At 50.2% G+C, this 13,825-nt stretch overlaps 1 protein-coding gene across 3 annotated transcripts in view; it reads left to right on the top strand.

The window, feature by feature from the left end:
- CRYL1 (crystallin lambda 1) overlaps positions 1-13,825 on the top strand; it is a 120,326-nt gene that overhangs the window by 86,585 nt on the left and 19,916 nt on the right. For all 3 annotated transcript variants that reach the window (XM_017859232.1, XM_017859250.1, XM_017859242.1), the window contains exon 5: positions 6,086-6,280. In XM_017859232.1, the coding sequence (XP_017714721.1) occupies positions 6,086-6,280 (195 nt within the window). The remainder of the gene's footprint in view (positions 1-6,085; positions 6,281-13,825) is intronic.

Below are 13,825 nucleotides of genomic sequence, written 5' to 3' on the forward strand. Positions count from 1 at the left end.
GGGTTACTCTGAAGAGCTGGGACAGACAGCTTGGGTCCAGAGCATCAGTGTGATGTAGTGGAAGTGCTGCTTGGGGAGGGTAACATGAAGGTCCTTCCTGGGATGAAGACGGGTCAGAGAGGGGAGCAATGAAGTCACAGGAGTCGGGCAGTATTCCGAGCATGAGTGACCAGGGCCTAGGATCAAGAGCTGGGCAATTCCTCTTTCTGAGCAAGAGCCATTTCGAGTGTGGAGGTAACAGATGCCTACCACATCTGTAGATGCCCGCCAGGTTTTATGTGCTAAGAAGAGCAGCAACTTGGAACACCATTTACATAGCTGCATGGTCCTAGGAGATATGATGGAAAGAATGAGGAGTGGTTATAAAATAAGGAGGCTGAGATGCATAAAAGTAGAAGAGAACCCGTCACATTTGGTTACCACTCAAATACGAGTGAGATTAGCATTACGAGGGACCCTAATTGAAAGCGAGTCCCGAGAAGCCTGCCGTGCCTTTGCTTTGGTGACATACCCATGTCTGCAGAAAGGGGTCCTGGAGGCCTCAGCACTTTCGAGGTTGCTGCTTGATTGCTTCAGTGGAAGGGGTCAGCCTCCTAATTTCTAACCCATGTTCTTGCTTCTAAGTTAGTTCAAAACAAAACTAATCTAACAAAGTTGTTCAGAAAATACCTCCTGAGTTCTTTGATGAGACCTTTACTATGTCTCTTTAATTTTAAATTGCCAGATGGGTGAGAGGACACTTGAGTCACTTTCTTCTCCCTCACACCCAACCCAGTCCCTTGACCAGCAGGAGCTGGTAACTGTTGAATAATGACACTTTTCTCCCTCTTTCCTACTCTTGTTCCATCCCACTATTGCTCACTTATTTAATGAAACAGCATAAAGTCCAGACCTTATTTTAAAAATTAATCTTCCCCTTTGGGAGGCCGAGGCGGGTGGATCACGAGGTCAGGAGATCAAGACCATCCTGGTTAACGCAGTGAAACCCCATCTCTACTAAAAATACAAAAAATTAGCTGAGCGTGGTGGCGGGCACCTGTAGTCTCAGCTGCTCAGGAGGCTGAGGCAGGAGAATGGCGTGAACCCGGGAGGCGGAGCTTGCAGTGAGCCGAGATTGCGCCACTGCACTCCAGCCTGGGCGACAGAGCGAGATTCCGTCTCAAAATAATAATAATAATTTAAAAATATCTTCCTTATTGTTACAAATTATTTTTAAACAAAACCCATGTTAATGAAAGCAAATCAAATAACCCAAATTAGCCATCTTTGGACTTTTCCCTTTCTTTCCTCTATGTTCCAGCTGCCCACCTCTCTCTCTCTCTCTTTTTTTCTTTTTCTGTGGCTCTGTCGCCCAGGCTGGAGAGCAGTGGTGCCATCATAGCTCACTGCAGCCTTGAACTGCTGGCCTCAAGCAAGCCTCCTGTCTCGGCCTCCCAAAGTGATGGAATTACAGGAGAAAGGCACCCCGCCTGGCCCCACCTCTTGCTCACCTCACGGGACCTCTAGGGGACTGGACAGGCAGTCCCTACAAAATCAAGACCTATTTGTGATCTCTGAGGAACCCCAGTTTCCACGAAGCCCCCACCCCCACCCCGCAGCCAGCTAGGAGCCCAGCCTGCAGCCCCAGTCCCTGCTTGGGGCCCTTTGTTTCAATCATTAGTGATTTTTGCCTGGGCCGAAAATAGGATGAAGAAAAAGGAGGCTTGTTCATGCTGTGACAAAAGTGGATATTCAGCAAATTGGAAAGGTTGCTTCTGTCTCTGCCCATACAGAGAAGCCTGCAGCCCTCGTTGCACGGCCACGGAAACGTGTTCCCCGGGGCGGGGCCAGACTACTGGTCCGTGGATTGGGAAAGGCGCTGGCCAGGCGGGCACGCACTCCCAGCGCAGGAGTTCGGGCTGGGTTTTAGGGTGTGCTTCCAGGACTAGAGCTGCTGATGGCCACAGGCCGGCTGTGTTCTGGATATTTTCTTCTCCTGTGTCTTTTGTGTTGTTTCCTCGACTCCTCGTGGCAGTGACTCTGGAATTCCCACGTGGAAAGGCTGGGGGAGGAGGATGTGCTGGCTGGGGCCTGTCAGTGACAACGGTGTGCACGTTGCATCGCAGTCTCAGGCCTTATTGAGCTCTAGTTAGCATTGACAGAGTGGCAGTTTTCTACTGATAGTTGAGGCACACTTTACAAAGAGGCTCCCTCGGTTTTTCTCCTCCTTAGTTCAGTCTGGGAAGACGATGGCCCGACGGGACAAGTGGGGTCTTTGGAGCCCACCAAGTACTGTGCAGTATGGACAGGTCTGCCTGGGAAAGGGGCCGCGGCTGGCAGACTGGGGTGTGCGGTGGTCGTGGGGGGAGAGGCCACCAGTTAGCCCCGTCCCCCGCCCCAGCCCGTGCTTGGCCTTTTCGGGCTCACCTCACGCCTGACACTGAAGTCATCTGCCCTGGTATTGTTGGCAAATATTGGACGTATGGGCTTGCTGTTTGCCAAGCGCCCGTGCTGTGCGTCCCTTTGCACATCTGCGCGCCCCTGCGGCCGCTCGGAGCTGCCTTTGACCCTCCCTGCGAGCGCGCCGCGGAGAGGATGGGCTGTCCACGAAGCGTGAAACACCGAGGGCTGGCAAGTCTGCAGCCCGGCTGCCTCCCGCGGGGGCGCTGTCGGCCCTGGGGTCCTCGCCATTTTGGTTGGTCCCGGCGCCGGGGGAAGGGAGCCTCTGCGGGCGGCGGCGCTGTCGGCGCGGTCACACGGCCCCGGGCGGCGGGGAAGAATGCGCCCCTTGTGCTCCCCCGGCCTGCGCGGGCCCAGGCCCAGGCCCAGGCCCAGGCCCAGGCCCCTGCGCGGCGCTGCCGTGGTATTTGTCTAACCCTTTCGGGGGCGTGTTTGTGAGTCCACCTCGCACATTCCCACACGGAAGGTTGGGGGCGGGGGAAGCTGCCCCCTCTCGTCGCTGGTCTCCTCCCCTCCCCGCTGCGGTGGTCAATTCAAAGGGCACCTGACCTGATTGGCAAGATTGACCTCTTGGGTCAGAGGCCGAGGGCTGAGGTTAGGGAGACTGTGTCCCAGCCAGGAGACCCCAAGGTCCTTTTGCGGCGACTTCGGCAGGTGGACACGCAGGTGTGGATGGAAGTCGGGGTGGATGGAAGTCCGTTTCAGGGGGATTGGGTGGGGCCCAGTCTCTGGCCTCTGCATCCTGCTCAGCCGCGTGCTTTGTTATCGTGGGTGCTGGGGAGCCCTTCAAGATTTTTCGCTGGAGGAGTCCTGAGCAAAGTCCTGTTTTTTACTTTTAAAGTTTGTAACTGTGGTAAAATACACATAACAATCTACCGTCTTAGCCATTTCTAAGTGTGCAGTTGGGAGGCATTAAGGACATTCTCATTAGTTAAACCACCACGACCAAGGATCCATGGAACTTTCTCGTCCTGTAAGACTGAATCCCTTACCCATGAAACCCTAACTTCCCACGGCCCCGCCCCTGCACCCAGCCGTTCTGTTTGCTGCTGTTGTGGATTGGATAGGCTCCCGCCACAACACGGATTGCTCTGGGAAGATGAGATGGAGGGGCTGAGATCCCAGTAGGAGTCCCGTGAAGGGAGTGCAGAATCTATTTGGAAATGGGGGACCTGAGCTGAGGGTAGCGGTGGGAGTGGTTTTTCTGAGAGAAAAGTGAAGACAAGTAACAGGACTTCAGTAGCTGATGGTGTGTCCGGAATTGGTTCTTGCCGGTGGGTTCCTGGTCTTGGTAGGTTCTGGTCTTGCTGCCTTCGTGAACAGCAGAGGTTGGCGTTGAGTGTTACAGCTTTTAAAGATAGCACTGACCCAAAGAGTAAGCGGTAGCAAGGTTTAGTGTGAAAAACAAAAGGACAAAGCTTCCGCAGCAAAGACACTGCACTTAAGCCCCAGGGTGGGGCGGGGTGGTGACCAGCTTTTATTCCCTAATTGGCCCCGCCCATGTTCCGTTTCTGTCCTATCAGAGTGCCCTTTTTCAGTCCTCCCCGCGATTGACTACTTTTAGAATCCTACTGATTGGTGCATTTTACAGAGCGCCGATTGGTGCGTTTTACAAAGCGCTGATTGGTGCGTTTTACAATCCTCTTGTAAGACAGGAAAGTTCCTGATTGGTGCGTTTTACAATCCTTTTGTTAAGACAGACAAGTTCCCCAAGTTCACACTTGATCCAGGAAGTTCAGCTGGCCTCGCCTCTCAATGGAAAGTGAGAGGGGCTAGGGAGAGGCAGGGGCCAGGAACACTTCTTCTGGCACTGACTTGGGTGTGGGGATGTGACACATTCTCACTGAGATCAGGAACCTCCCAGGGTGCCGGACCGTGGGGGTAACCCACATGAGACGAGTCTGTGCTGGGATGTGCCCAAGGGAAGGCATCCAGCTCCAGGGTGAGGCTGGGATCTGTGTGAGACACGCAGGTGTATTCTGTGTCCTCGAGTCTTGGTGGTGGTGACACCAGGGAGTGGGGACAGGTGGGCCACTGTGGCAGACTGGGGGTCACCATCACTCAGGGAAAGTGTGAGCAGGAAAAATTGCAGAGAAGACTGAGAGGAGGGAACTGGTGAGTTTTAAATAGAAATGCTTTCTAACTCCTTGTCTCCGTCTGTTTTTGCTACCAGCGAGGCTTACAATGTTCGAAAGACCCCAGCCCCGGCATGCCTGCTTTATATAAAATAAAGCAAAATTCATCTGAGAAAGACACACTTCCAGTTCTTCTAATCTTGATTTTTCAAAAGGTCAGAGGTTAGGTATTTCTGTAAGAATTCAGTAAGTGACAGGTGTTTAACCGAGACATCGATTTACCATCTGTCTATTTGGAAACAGGAGCCGTCTTTTCTTGATTCCTGAGAGGGAGAGCGGGCGCCCAGGACGGCCCTTATTGCTCCTCCCCTCTTCTGTGGGAGTCATCTTTAGATGGAAGCTTTTGCTCATGGAAGCATCACTGAGCAAATGTGACATTCTACTTATCACCCATATGGTGGAGGAAAACCCATTTAAAAGCACCATTTGGGGACCAGTTTCCTGTGGTATACTTGGCTCAGGCCAGTCCGGTTCTACTAAGCACTGTTTTCTACGAACATTTGATAATTCTCTGTGAGGAATCTGTAAGAACAGTTTCTCAAAGTAAACCAAGAACACAAGAGTTGAATGGTAAAGTCCGGGGTCCTCCCTCGGGGCCCACTCACCTGGACAGTGCCTTCCTGTCTTGGGCTCGTCGGGGTGCTGGGGCTGCTGAGGTGTGTTGATGCTTGTTGATTTCTAGAGCTGGAAGGTGATGTTAGATTGGAAGAGGCAGATGCTTAAGGTACAATATGGAGGAATTAAGGAAATACCAGGTTTTGGGAAGACACTGCTAATAATTTATTTTTAAGATCATCTGGCACTGTCACTTAGGCTGGAGTACAATGGCACAGTCATGGCTCACTGTAGCCTCCACTTCCTGGGCTTAAGTGATTCTCCCACTTCAGCCTTCCAAGTAGCTGGGACTACAAGTACACAACACCACACCTAGCTAATTTTTTTATTTTTTGTAGTGACAGGGCCTTGCCATGTTGCCTAGGCTGGTCTTGAACTCCTGGGCTCAAGTGATCCCTCCACCTCGGCCTCCCAAAGTCCTGGGATTATAGGTGTGAGCCACCACACCCAACTTGCTAATAATTTTTAACACTGACACAGGAGAATGTCAGAGCCTGTGGTGACTGCAGATGGGAAGACATGATTCTCGGGGGAATGGGCTGCGAGGAAGCTTTGAAGACAAGACAGATGGGAGCAGAGAGACTCTGTCCTAGGGAGGCCAGGGATGTGAAGACTAGCCGTAAACATACAGGATAGCAAGCTGTTCCTCCAAATTCCAACTTTGTATTTGGGGTATTTTTTTTTTTTTTTTTTTTAAATAACACCACACAATTCTGCATCAGGTTCCCTTTTTCTCTCTCCTTTGTGAACAAATTTCTTTCTCAAGTATGTTGTTGTTGGCCACTGAATCTAAAGGCACCATTCCAAAGATGCATCTGCTGCTCTGACCATTCCGGGTGGGTGCCTCGAACCCAGGGTCATCTCCTTGGCTCCCCTACTTCTCTCTCTCTCCTAAGGTGAATCCGCCGTACTACATCCCGCTGGTTGAGCTGGTCCCCCACCCGGAGACGGCCCCTACGACGGTGGACAGAACCCACGCCCTGATGAAGAAGATTGGACAGTGCCCCATGCGAGTCCAGAAGGAGGTGGCTGGCTTTGTTCTGAACCGCCTGCAGTATGCAGTCATCAGCGAGGCCTGGCGGCTGGTGGAGGTGTGTGTGCCCTTCCTCTCCTCCTGCCTCCCTTCCTTGCTCCCTTCTTCTTCCCTCCCTCCCGAAGCTGAGCAGGGCAGTGAAAGTTGTTTGTTGGACAGCCTGGAAGCTGGGAAAGTCAGAGGCTGCTTGGTTCTTCTTGCTCTATGCTTTAGAAACAAAATAAAATGCAGCAATTCATTGTCTGCCCGAGAGGTTCTTCTTACAGTCACCTGATACCAGGACGCGATGACAGGCTTCTCTCCTTCTTGCCCTTTCATAGTATTAGACATAATAACCCGTGTGGCCCACTGCATTTTCCCACAGAGTCAGCTTTTACCCCTCAGCGTTATAATTTTTCAAGAGGAAAAAAATTATATTTTGTGTAAACTTCTGTCTCCTGAAGGAACCTAATTGTTTCAAGAGCTTGAGAAAGAAATGATGAATAGACTTGTTAGAGTAAATGCTTGTCTTACATATAAAGAGGAAATGATATATAAATATATTTAACATCATCCTCTAATGAAAGGATTTTACATGGAGGTGAAGAAATGGCCTGGCTGCACACATTCCCGTGTACATTTGCATGAGGGGTCCTGGCACCTGGGGGAGATAGGTCAGCTGGACCCCAGGACGAGGCGGAAAAGTCTCGGGATCTGGGAGTGGAACTGTCCAGCCTCCCTCATGGCACTTGCCCAGCTTCTGCAGGGGGAAGGCAAGACTCTGCCCACGCCTGTGTTGCAAAAACATTGTGGAAGGCTCAAGGGCCGGAAGTACCCAGTTGCACAGCGTGGGGAGGACGCTGCTCGGGCTCGAGTCATCTGCACCTGGCTCCACAGTCCCTTGTTTGGACTCGCATGGACACAGGCTGAGCCTTGCTTGAGATGGCAATCAGGAAGCTGACCGTGCCCTAGCTTCCTGGAGTGTTGCATTTCAATTTCCCAGCAGTTCTTCCAAACCAGGCAGGTGTGCGTGACAGACGTGGCCTCCCGCAGCCTGCTTCTCATGTTGGGTTCCCTGTTAGGTTCACTGTCTGACTGGACTGTCAGGTGCATTTGCCATGCAGTTGCCTCGATTCTGTGTCTTGATCTTTAAATCCACTTAAGGCTCCTGTGTTTTCAAGAAACAGTGCTCAGATTTCCACTGTTGTGGCGGCAGTTTGAATTTCCTAGTAATTCCTTGAATATCAGTCAGTGTCAACGAAATTTTGAAGAAACACTGATCTATCAGAACCTTCTTGGAGATTTATTTAAAATATTTCCATTTGTCTAGAAAAGGGGAACAACTTTAGACTCCTTGCCCATGTTCACTTGTTGAATTAAAACCTTGTGGGGTTTTACAGGCAATCTCAACTTTTTATATGTAAGATATTTTAGCACCCTGAGTAAAATCTTGCTTTCTCCAATCTGAAAGGTGTGAGCCCATTCAAGGAAGAGTTTGGGATTCTGGTGTAAGGGGATCGGGTGGGAGGTGTACACAAAGAACTCTCCATTGCAGAAGCCATGGAGGACTCTGGTGTTTCCTTTTGCTGCTGGAGGAGGGCAGGCGGGAGGGGTGAGTTGGGCTGCTCTGGTAGTTCTGCTGACTCACGATGTCCACCCTGCTTTCGGTTGTCCCGCTTCATGGGTCATGGCAGCCTGAGTGACACTGTGTTACTGGCTAGCAGGAACGTTCTTACTCCTGGCTTTCCGCGGTGACATACCTCCTGAGAAAGTGAAGCCTGCATATGTCTCTGTGTTGGCTGCTGTGGGGACTCACATGCCTGGAGTCCCTGTAAGGAACTGAGTGCCAAAATCTAGCAGGATACAGTTTGTGACAGAACAGGAAGAGGTCAAGAGAAATGGGAAACTAAGACAATGTGAATAAAACTCCAAAAGAATTACCTTGGTGAAAGTCTAGAAGATAATTTGTTTCTAAAAATAAGGATGATCTATCTATAGGTAGCGGGCCCCAGGCAGTTCTAGAAACTGCAGGTCCTCTCCTGGCACGGGTGGGGTGGGAATGGCACTGCCCGGCGCCTCGAGCCCCACAGGGATGACTTCCAGGGTGTGAGGGGCTTTAGTTATGGGGCAAGGCTGGCAGAGAGGGAACATGGAGGAATTCGGGGAGGAGGGAGGGCTTGGCGTGATGCTGACCTGGACCATAACCACTCAGTGGCAGCACCTCCGTTGGCCAGCTACTTCAGGAGCAGGGTCACGACCAGCGTGCCAGCACTCCAGTAGCAGGTTGGAGTTTGACCCTTGCTTGGCGTGTTAATTGCGTAGAGCCAGGATGTTCTCAGGGTAAGAGAGGGGCCAGGTGACTTGGTTCAGGGCGCTGGGGGAGCCTGCTGGAACTGGAGCACTGGTCATGACCTTGCTCCTGAAGTAGCTGCTGACATACACTCCTGAGCATCCACGTGGATACCCTGTATTCTGTAAGGCTCCGGGGCTGCGTGGCAGAACCATGCCTTGTCTCAGTGTGGCCCTAGAGAAATCTTGCCCACCATGATTGTGCCAGCCACAGTGTGCCTCCCACCTAGCAGACAGTGGTGTACCTGACACAGTTCTGGTGGGTTGTTTTAAGGATTCTTGACTTTACTGTAGGAAAATCTATGCTGCTGTGGCCAGTTTCCATGCCAGATACTACAAGTCAGCAAACGTGAGCAAACTTCTCCAGGGCCCCACCTCCCCGTCTCGCAAATCTGTACGGTTGCTCCAAGCCACAGTTGAACACAGGGTGCAGTGACACCCCTTTGACTCACAACTTCCAAGCCAGATGAACTTGAATTTTCATTTTGGAGTCTTTCAATAGTTGAACATATATTTGGTGTTTTCCAAGTTTACCTCAAAACTTTCAAGAGCAACTTTTAATAGAAAAAGGAGCAGAATTGGGGAAGTTTCACAGAAGAGACTAAGTAGGCTTGTGCATGTTTTAAGTTGAAAAGCTCCAAAGGCCTTGCAGAGCTTCTCCTTCTCAGTGAGGCCTGGCATGGGTTCCATGTGTGGCCAGAGTGCCTGGCCCCTGAGCTTTGACTGTAGTGAATGGGATGAGCGTTGGCAGGGGCAACCAGGGCTCACTGCCCTTCTAGGACTCACTGGTGTGGGCGCTTCTGTCTTAGGATCCTCTGGGCTCACAAAGTAAGCTGAAGTTCTGTTTGACCCTTGCGTGGCACGTTAATTGGGTAGAGCTGGATGCTTTCAGGGTAGGAGAGGTGCCAGGTGACTTGGTTCAGGGTGCTAAGGGAGCCTGCTGGAAACGAGCTGTGTGCCTCTGTCCAGGCATGTGGGTACTGGGTCAGCAGGTGAGGAAGGAATGCCGATCCCTGCCACCCCTGCCATCTGCAGGTGAGGCAGCTCTCCACAAATCATAGGAAAGTGTGAATTTCCAGGGGTCTGACCTCCAAGTTGAGGTAGGAGCTACAACAGGATGGAAGGATGGCTTGCATTTCCACCCGTGACAGTGTCTTGCTGCTGACGTCAGGGTGGGGCAGAAGAAGCTGCGTTGCCATTCACTAAGTGGTGATAACAAGGGATCCCATGGATTGACTTTTGCGTGTTCAACTAGCCTCACATACTTGGAATAATCCTACTTGGGATTGCTGGATTCAACCTGGTTATGCTTTGTTGTGAATTTTTTTTGCATCTAAATTCATAGGAGATATTTGTCTGCAGATTTCTTTTTTTTGTACTGTCTTCATTTGATTTTGGTATCAAGGTCGTACAGGTGGAGAAGCCCAATGCTTGGGACCAGAAATATTTAAGATTTTGGATGTTTACAGATTTTGGAATATTATATACTTACTGTTTTAGCATCCCTAATCCAAAAATCTGAGATCTGGAATGCTTCAGTGAGATTTCCTTTGAGTATCACGTTGGTGCTAAAAAAGTTTCAGATTTTGGAGCACTTTGGGGTTCGATTTTCAGATTAGAGATACTCAGCCTGTTCCGACTGCATAAAATGAATTGGGAAGTTCTTCCTCCTCTCTATTTTCTAGAAGAGATTGTGTATAATTTTTGTTAATGCATTTTTAGATATTTGGTAGAATTTTCCAGTGAAACCATTTGGGCCAAGGTGGGGTTCTTTTCTGGGAGCTTTCTCATTATGAATTTAATTTCTTTAATGGTTGTGGAACCATTTGGATTGTCTGTTTCATCTTGATTGAGTTTTGATGGTTTGTCGTTTCTGAGAAATTGGTCCATTTCTTTTAACAGGTTAAGAGCGTAAAGTTCTCGGTAGTCCTCCTTTTTATCTTTCAATGGCTGCAGGGTCTGTAGTGATATCCCTGGTTTCCTTCCTGAAATTGGTGATTGGTGTGTTCTCTCTTTTTGTCTTTGTTCTCTTGCTAGAGGTTTATCAATTTTATTGATTTTTTTTTTGAGAAGCAACTTTCTGTCTCATTGATTTTTTTTTCCTTTTATTTTCCCATTTTCAGTCTCACTCACTCACTCTGGGACCATATTTTTACACCTGCAGCCAAGCATTAAAGAGACATTCTAAGAAAGGGGCAGGGGTAGCAGGGAGGCTCCCTCACTATGGCACCTGCGCAGCTCTGTAAGTCCTCAGACCTTCGTGGCGTGGAATGGACACCGGATAGCCAAGGAATGAAGGAGCCAGGTCTGTGGCGCCATCTCATAGATGTTCCCTCCGTTTTCTTTCTCTTCCCAAATCTGGCTTCGGATTTGGGATGAAGCAGCCCTGTGGTCTTGGAAATGCCAGATGGACATGTGTGGCCACAATCTACTGACACTTACTTCCCCTGCCAGAGGCATGCTCCTGGGTGACAGGATCTTACTGGCTGGGATATCATTTCAAGTCTACATTTTTAAGGCATTAGCATAATGAAGGACATTGTGTTGTGACAGTAGACTTTTGGCTGGACAGTAGCTGAGTTTGTTGCCTGTAAATTCTTTCCCATGAGGACAGGGTATGTGGAGGTGCCTCGGAATGAATCTGCAACCCTCGGCAGGTTCTCAGCCTGCTGGTGTGAGTTGGTGGTGATGGGCTTTGGAAATTGCTGACCTTGGGTTCTGCCTGTCCTTCTGAATGATGTCATCCCTGTGCTGGACTGCTGTCCTTAGGGCCTGGGCTGCAGAGACTGAGTTCTTGGTCTCTTGATTTGTCAGGGCGGGTGTGGTCTGGGGCACCTGGATGGGGCCCTGAGATTCCAGAACTTCATCATTGAGCTTTATTTCAGACACCACTGCCAACTGTTAGGAGACATTGTTTTAGTTAATGAAGTGTATCTCAAAGATCGTGTAGTAAAATTGGCAGATGAGGCTTGTTGTGGCAAACTTACTCAAAGGTTTCTGTTGAATATCATTGGTATGCAGATACCACGTCCCTGGCTGTGTATGTGTCTCTATGTGTCTCGTCTCTTGTTTCTAACTCTTTCTCTCTGACCCCAAGCTCACAATAGATACATATGCAGCTAGCCGGGTGCAGTGGCTCACGCCTGTAGTCCCAGCCCTTTGGGAGGCTGAGGCGGGCAGATCACGAGGTCAGGAGATTGAGACCATCCTGGCTAACACCATGAAACCCCGTCTCTACTAAAAATACAAAAAAATTAGTCAGGCGTGGTGGCAGGAGCCTGTAGTCCCAGCTACTCGGGAGGCTGAGGCAGGAGAATGGCGTGAACCCGGGAGGCAGAGCTTGCAGTGAGCCGAGATCGCACCACTGCACACTCCAGCCTGGGCGACAGAGCGAGACTCTGTCTCAAAAAAAAAAAAAAAAAAAAAAAACAAAACAAAAGAAGATACATGTGCAGCTCTAACCAGCTTCTACTTAGTTGGAGATTCTCATGTGGTCACTGTGTAGTTGTGATTCACAGTCCTAGTTTTAAGACACTGAATACCTCTGGTTATACCAAAAGATGTAAAAATTGATTTTAAAAAAGTAGCTGGGCAGGTGGCACACGTCTACAGTCCCAGCTACCGAGGAAGCTGAGGCAGGGGGATTGCTTGAGCACAGGAGTCCAAGACCAGCCTGGGTAACATAGTGAGACGCTCTTTTTTTTTTTAAATAAAGATAGACTTAATTCACTTTTAATTAAAAACACAAACATATTAGAATGAATGAACAATATATTGTAACTGCACAGAGGATGAGAATCGCTCTCCCAAATCAAAACCTCACCCAGCCAGACCTGCCCTGCGTGGACTTGCTGGAGAGCGATGCCCAAGGGAATCTCCCTTGTCATACTGCTTGCACGCTTAGCATCAGCCACCCGCCTCCAGCCGTTTGACTTCCTGAGCAGGGATGCAAATTGTGATTCGGTTTTCCTTTTAGGAGTCATGGGCCTGTGTGGGCAGAAGCAGGTCCCTCAGGAGGGATACCTGGAAACAGCCCTCCCCATGACTGATTGTAGCTGACCACCTGTGCTTGGGTGTATCCGCCGGCCGACTGTACAGTGGGGCCTCTGTGTACCAGGGCCTGGTCTCGTGCCGTCGGCCGGGTTTGCGTGTAATCCGCTGCATTATGAACTGTTATGCTGCAATTAGAATGTAAATCAGAAGCTCCTTGCAGACTGGGAGGTTACACAAAGGGGAGGCAAGGGCATGAACATATTCTGGGGGGAAGATGGCCTAAAATGTTTACATTTGCTGCTGTAACTACCTCTTACATTTCTCTCACATGTGCTGTGTTCACTTGGAGGTGAATGGTCCTTTGACTTCTTCTCTCCTCTTACCAGCCAGCATTCCTATGGGTCTAGTTCTCCACCTCTGCGTGAATTCCCAGGAAGTTGCCTTCTCACATGTTTCATTTTCTGAGCAGGAAGCCATCTCAGCAAGCTGCCTGCGTGGCCTGTCCTTTTCTGGCAGTCCAGGGAGGCTCTGCCGTTTCACTAAGTGGCTTTTAATATCATTGTCAACGTGAACAGGTGCCCTGAGACCCTGTAACAGAGCCAGGCAGGCTCACTGATGGTTGCTCAGATGCCGACTCTGGAAGAGAATCAGCACAAAGCAGGGGCTCCAAGGAGGAGCAGAACTGGGCTCCGTCATCGTTTCGTAGGCTTTGAGGTCAAGGACAGGAACAGCAGTCTTGTGGCTGGAAGCAGCAGAGCTTGACAAGAGGAAGCCTGTGCGGAGCCACTGCCAACAGGAGATGGGGTCCTGCTGGCAGCTTTTCTGGAGAAGGACGGTGTTGGAAATGACTGCTGTGGTTTGCTTCAGACCGTGGTGCACCTGGAATGTGTCCGAGCGAAAACGTTGAGGCTTGAGTAAAATAGCAGAGTGCAGACACTGGCGACATCTGTCTGGTTTTGGCACAAAGTCACACAGAGCGATGGGCCCAGCGTATGGGGAAGCTGGGGGAGCCAGGAAACAGCCAAGTCCGGCCTCTGCGCCATGCCTCAGCTGGAGGGGTTCTGCATTTTACTTAGTTGAAAACTGAACCCTAAGAGTTTAGGATTTTTTTTTAAGACACAACATTTGAAGCCTCTGAGTGAATCGCTGAGGGGGCTTCCAGAGTTCCGTGTATCTCGGCGCTGCCTTTTCTCTGCTGCTCTGAGGCTCACATCACCCCGGAAAGGCTGTGTTCTCCCTCTGCGGCTTGGCCCTGGGCTGGGCCTGTGCGAGCTCTGCAGGG

The sequence above is a fragment of the Rhinopithecus bieti genome, unplaced genomic scaffold (genome assembly GCF_001698545.2).
Source record: "Rhinopithecus bieti isolate Rb0 unplaced genomic scaffold, ASM169854v2 scaffold_3057, whole genome shotgun sequence".
NCBI classification, from domain to species: Eukaryota; Metazoa; Chordata; class Mammalia; order Primates; family Cercopithecidae; genus Rhinopithecus; species Rhinopithecus bieti.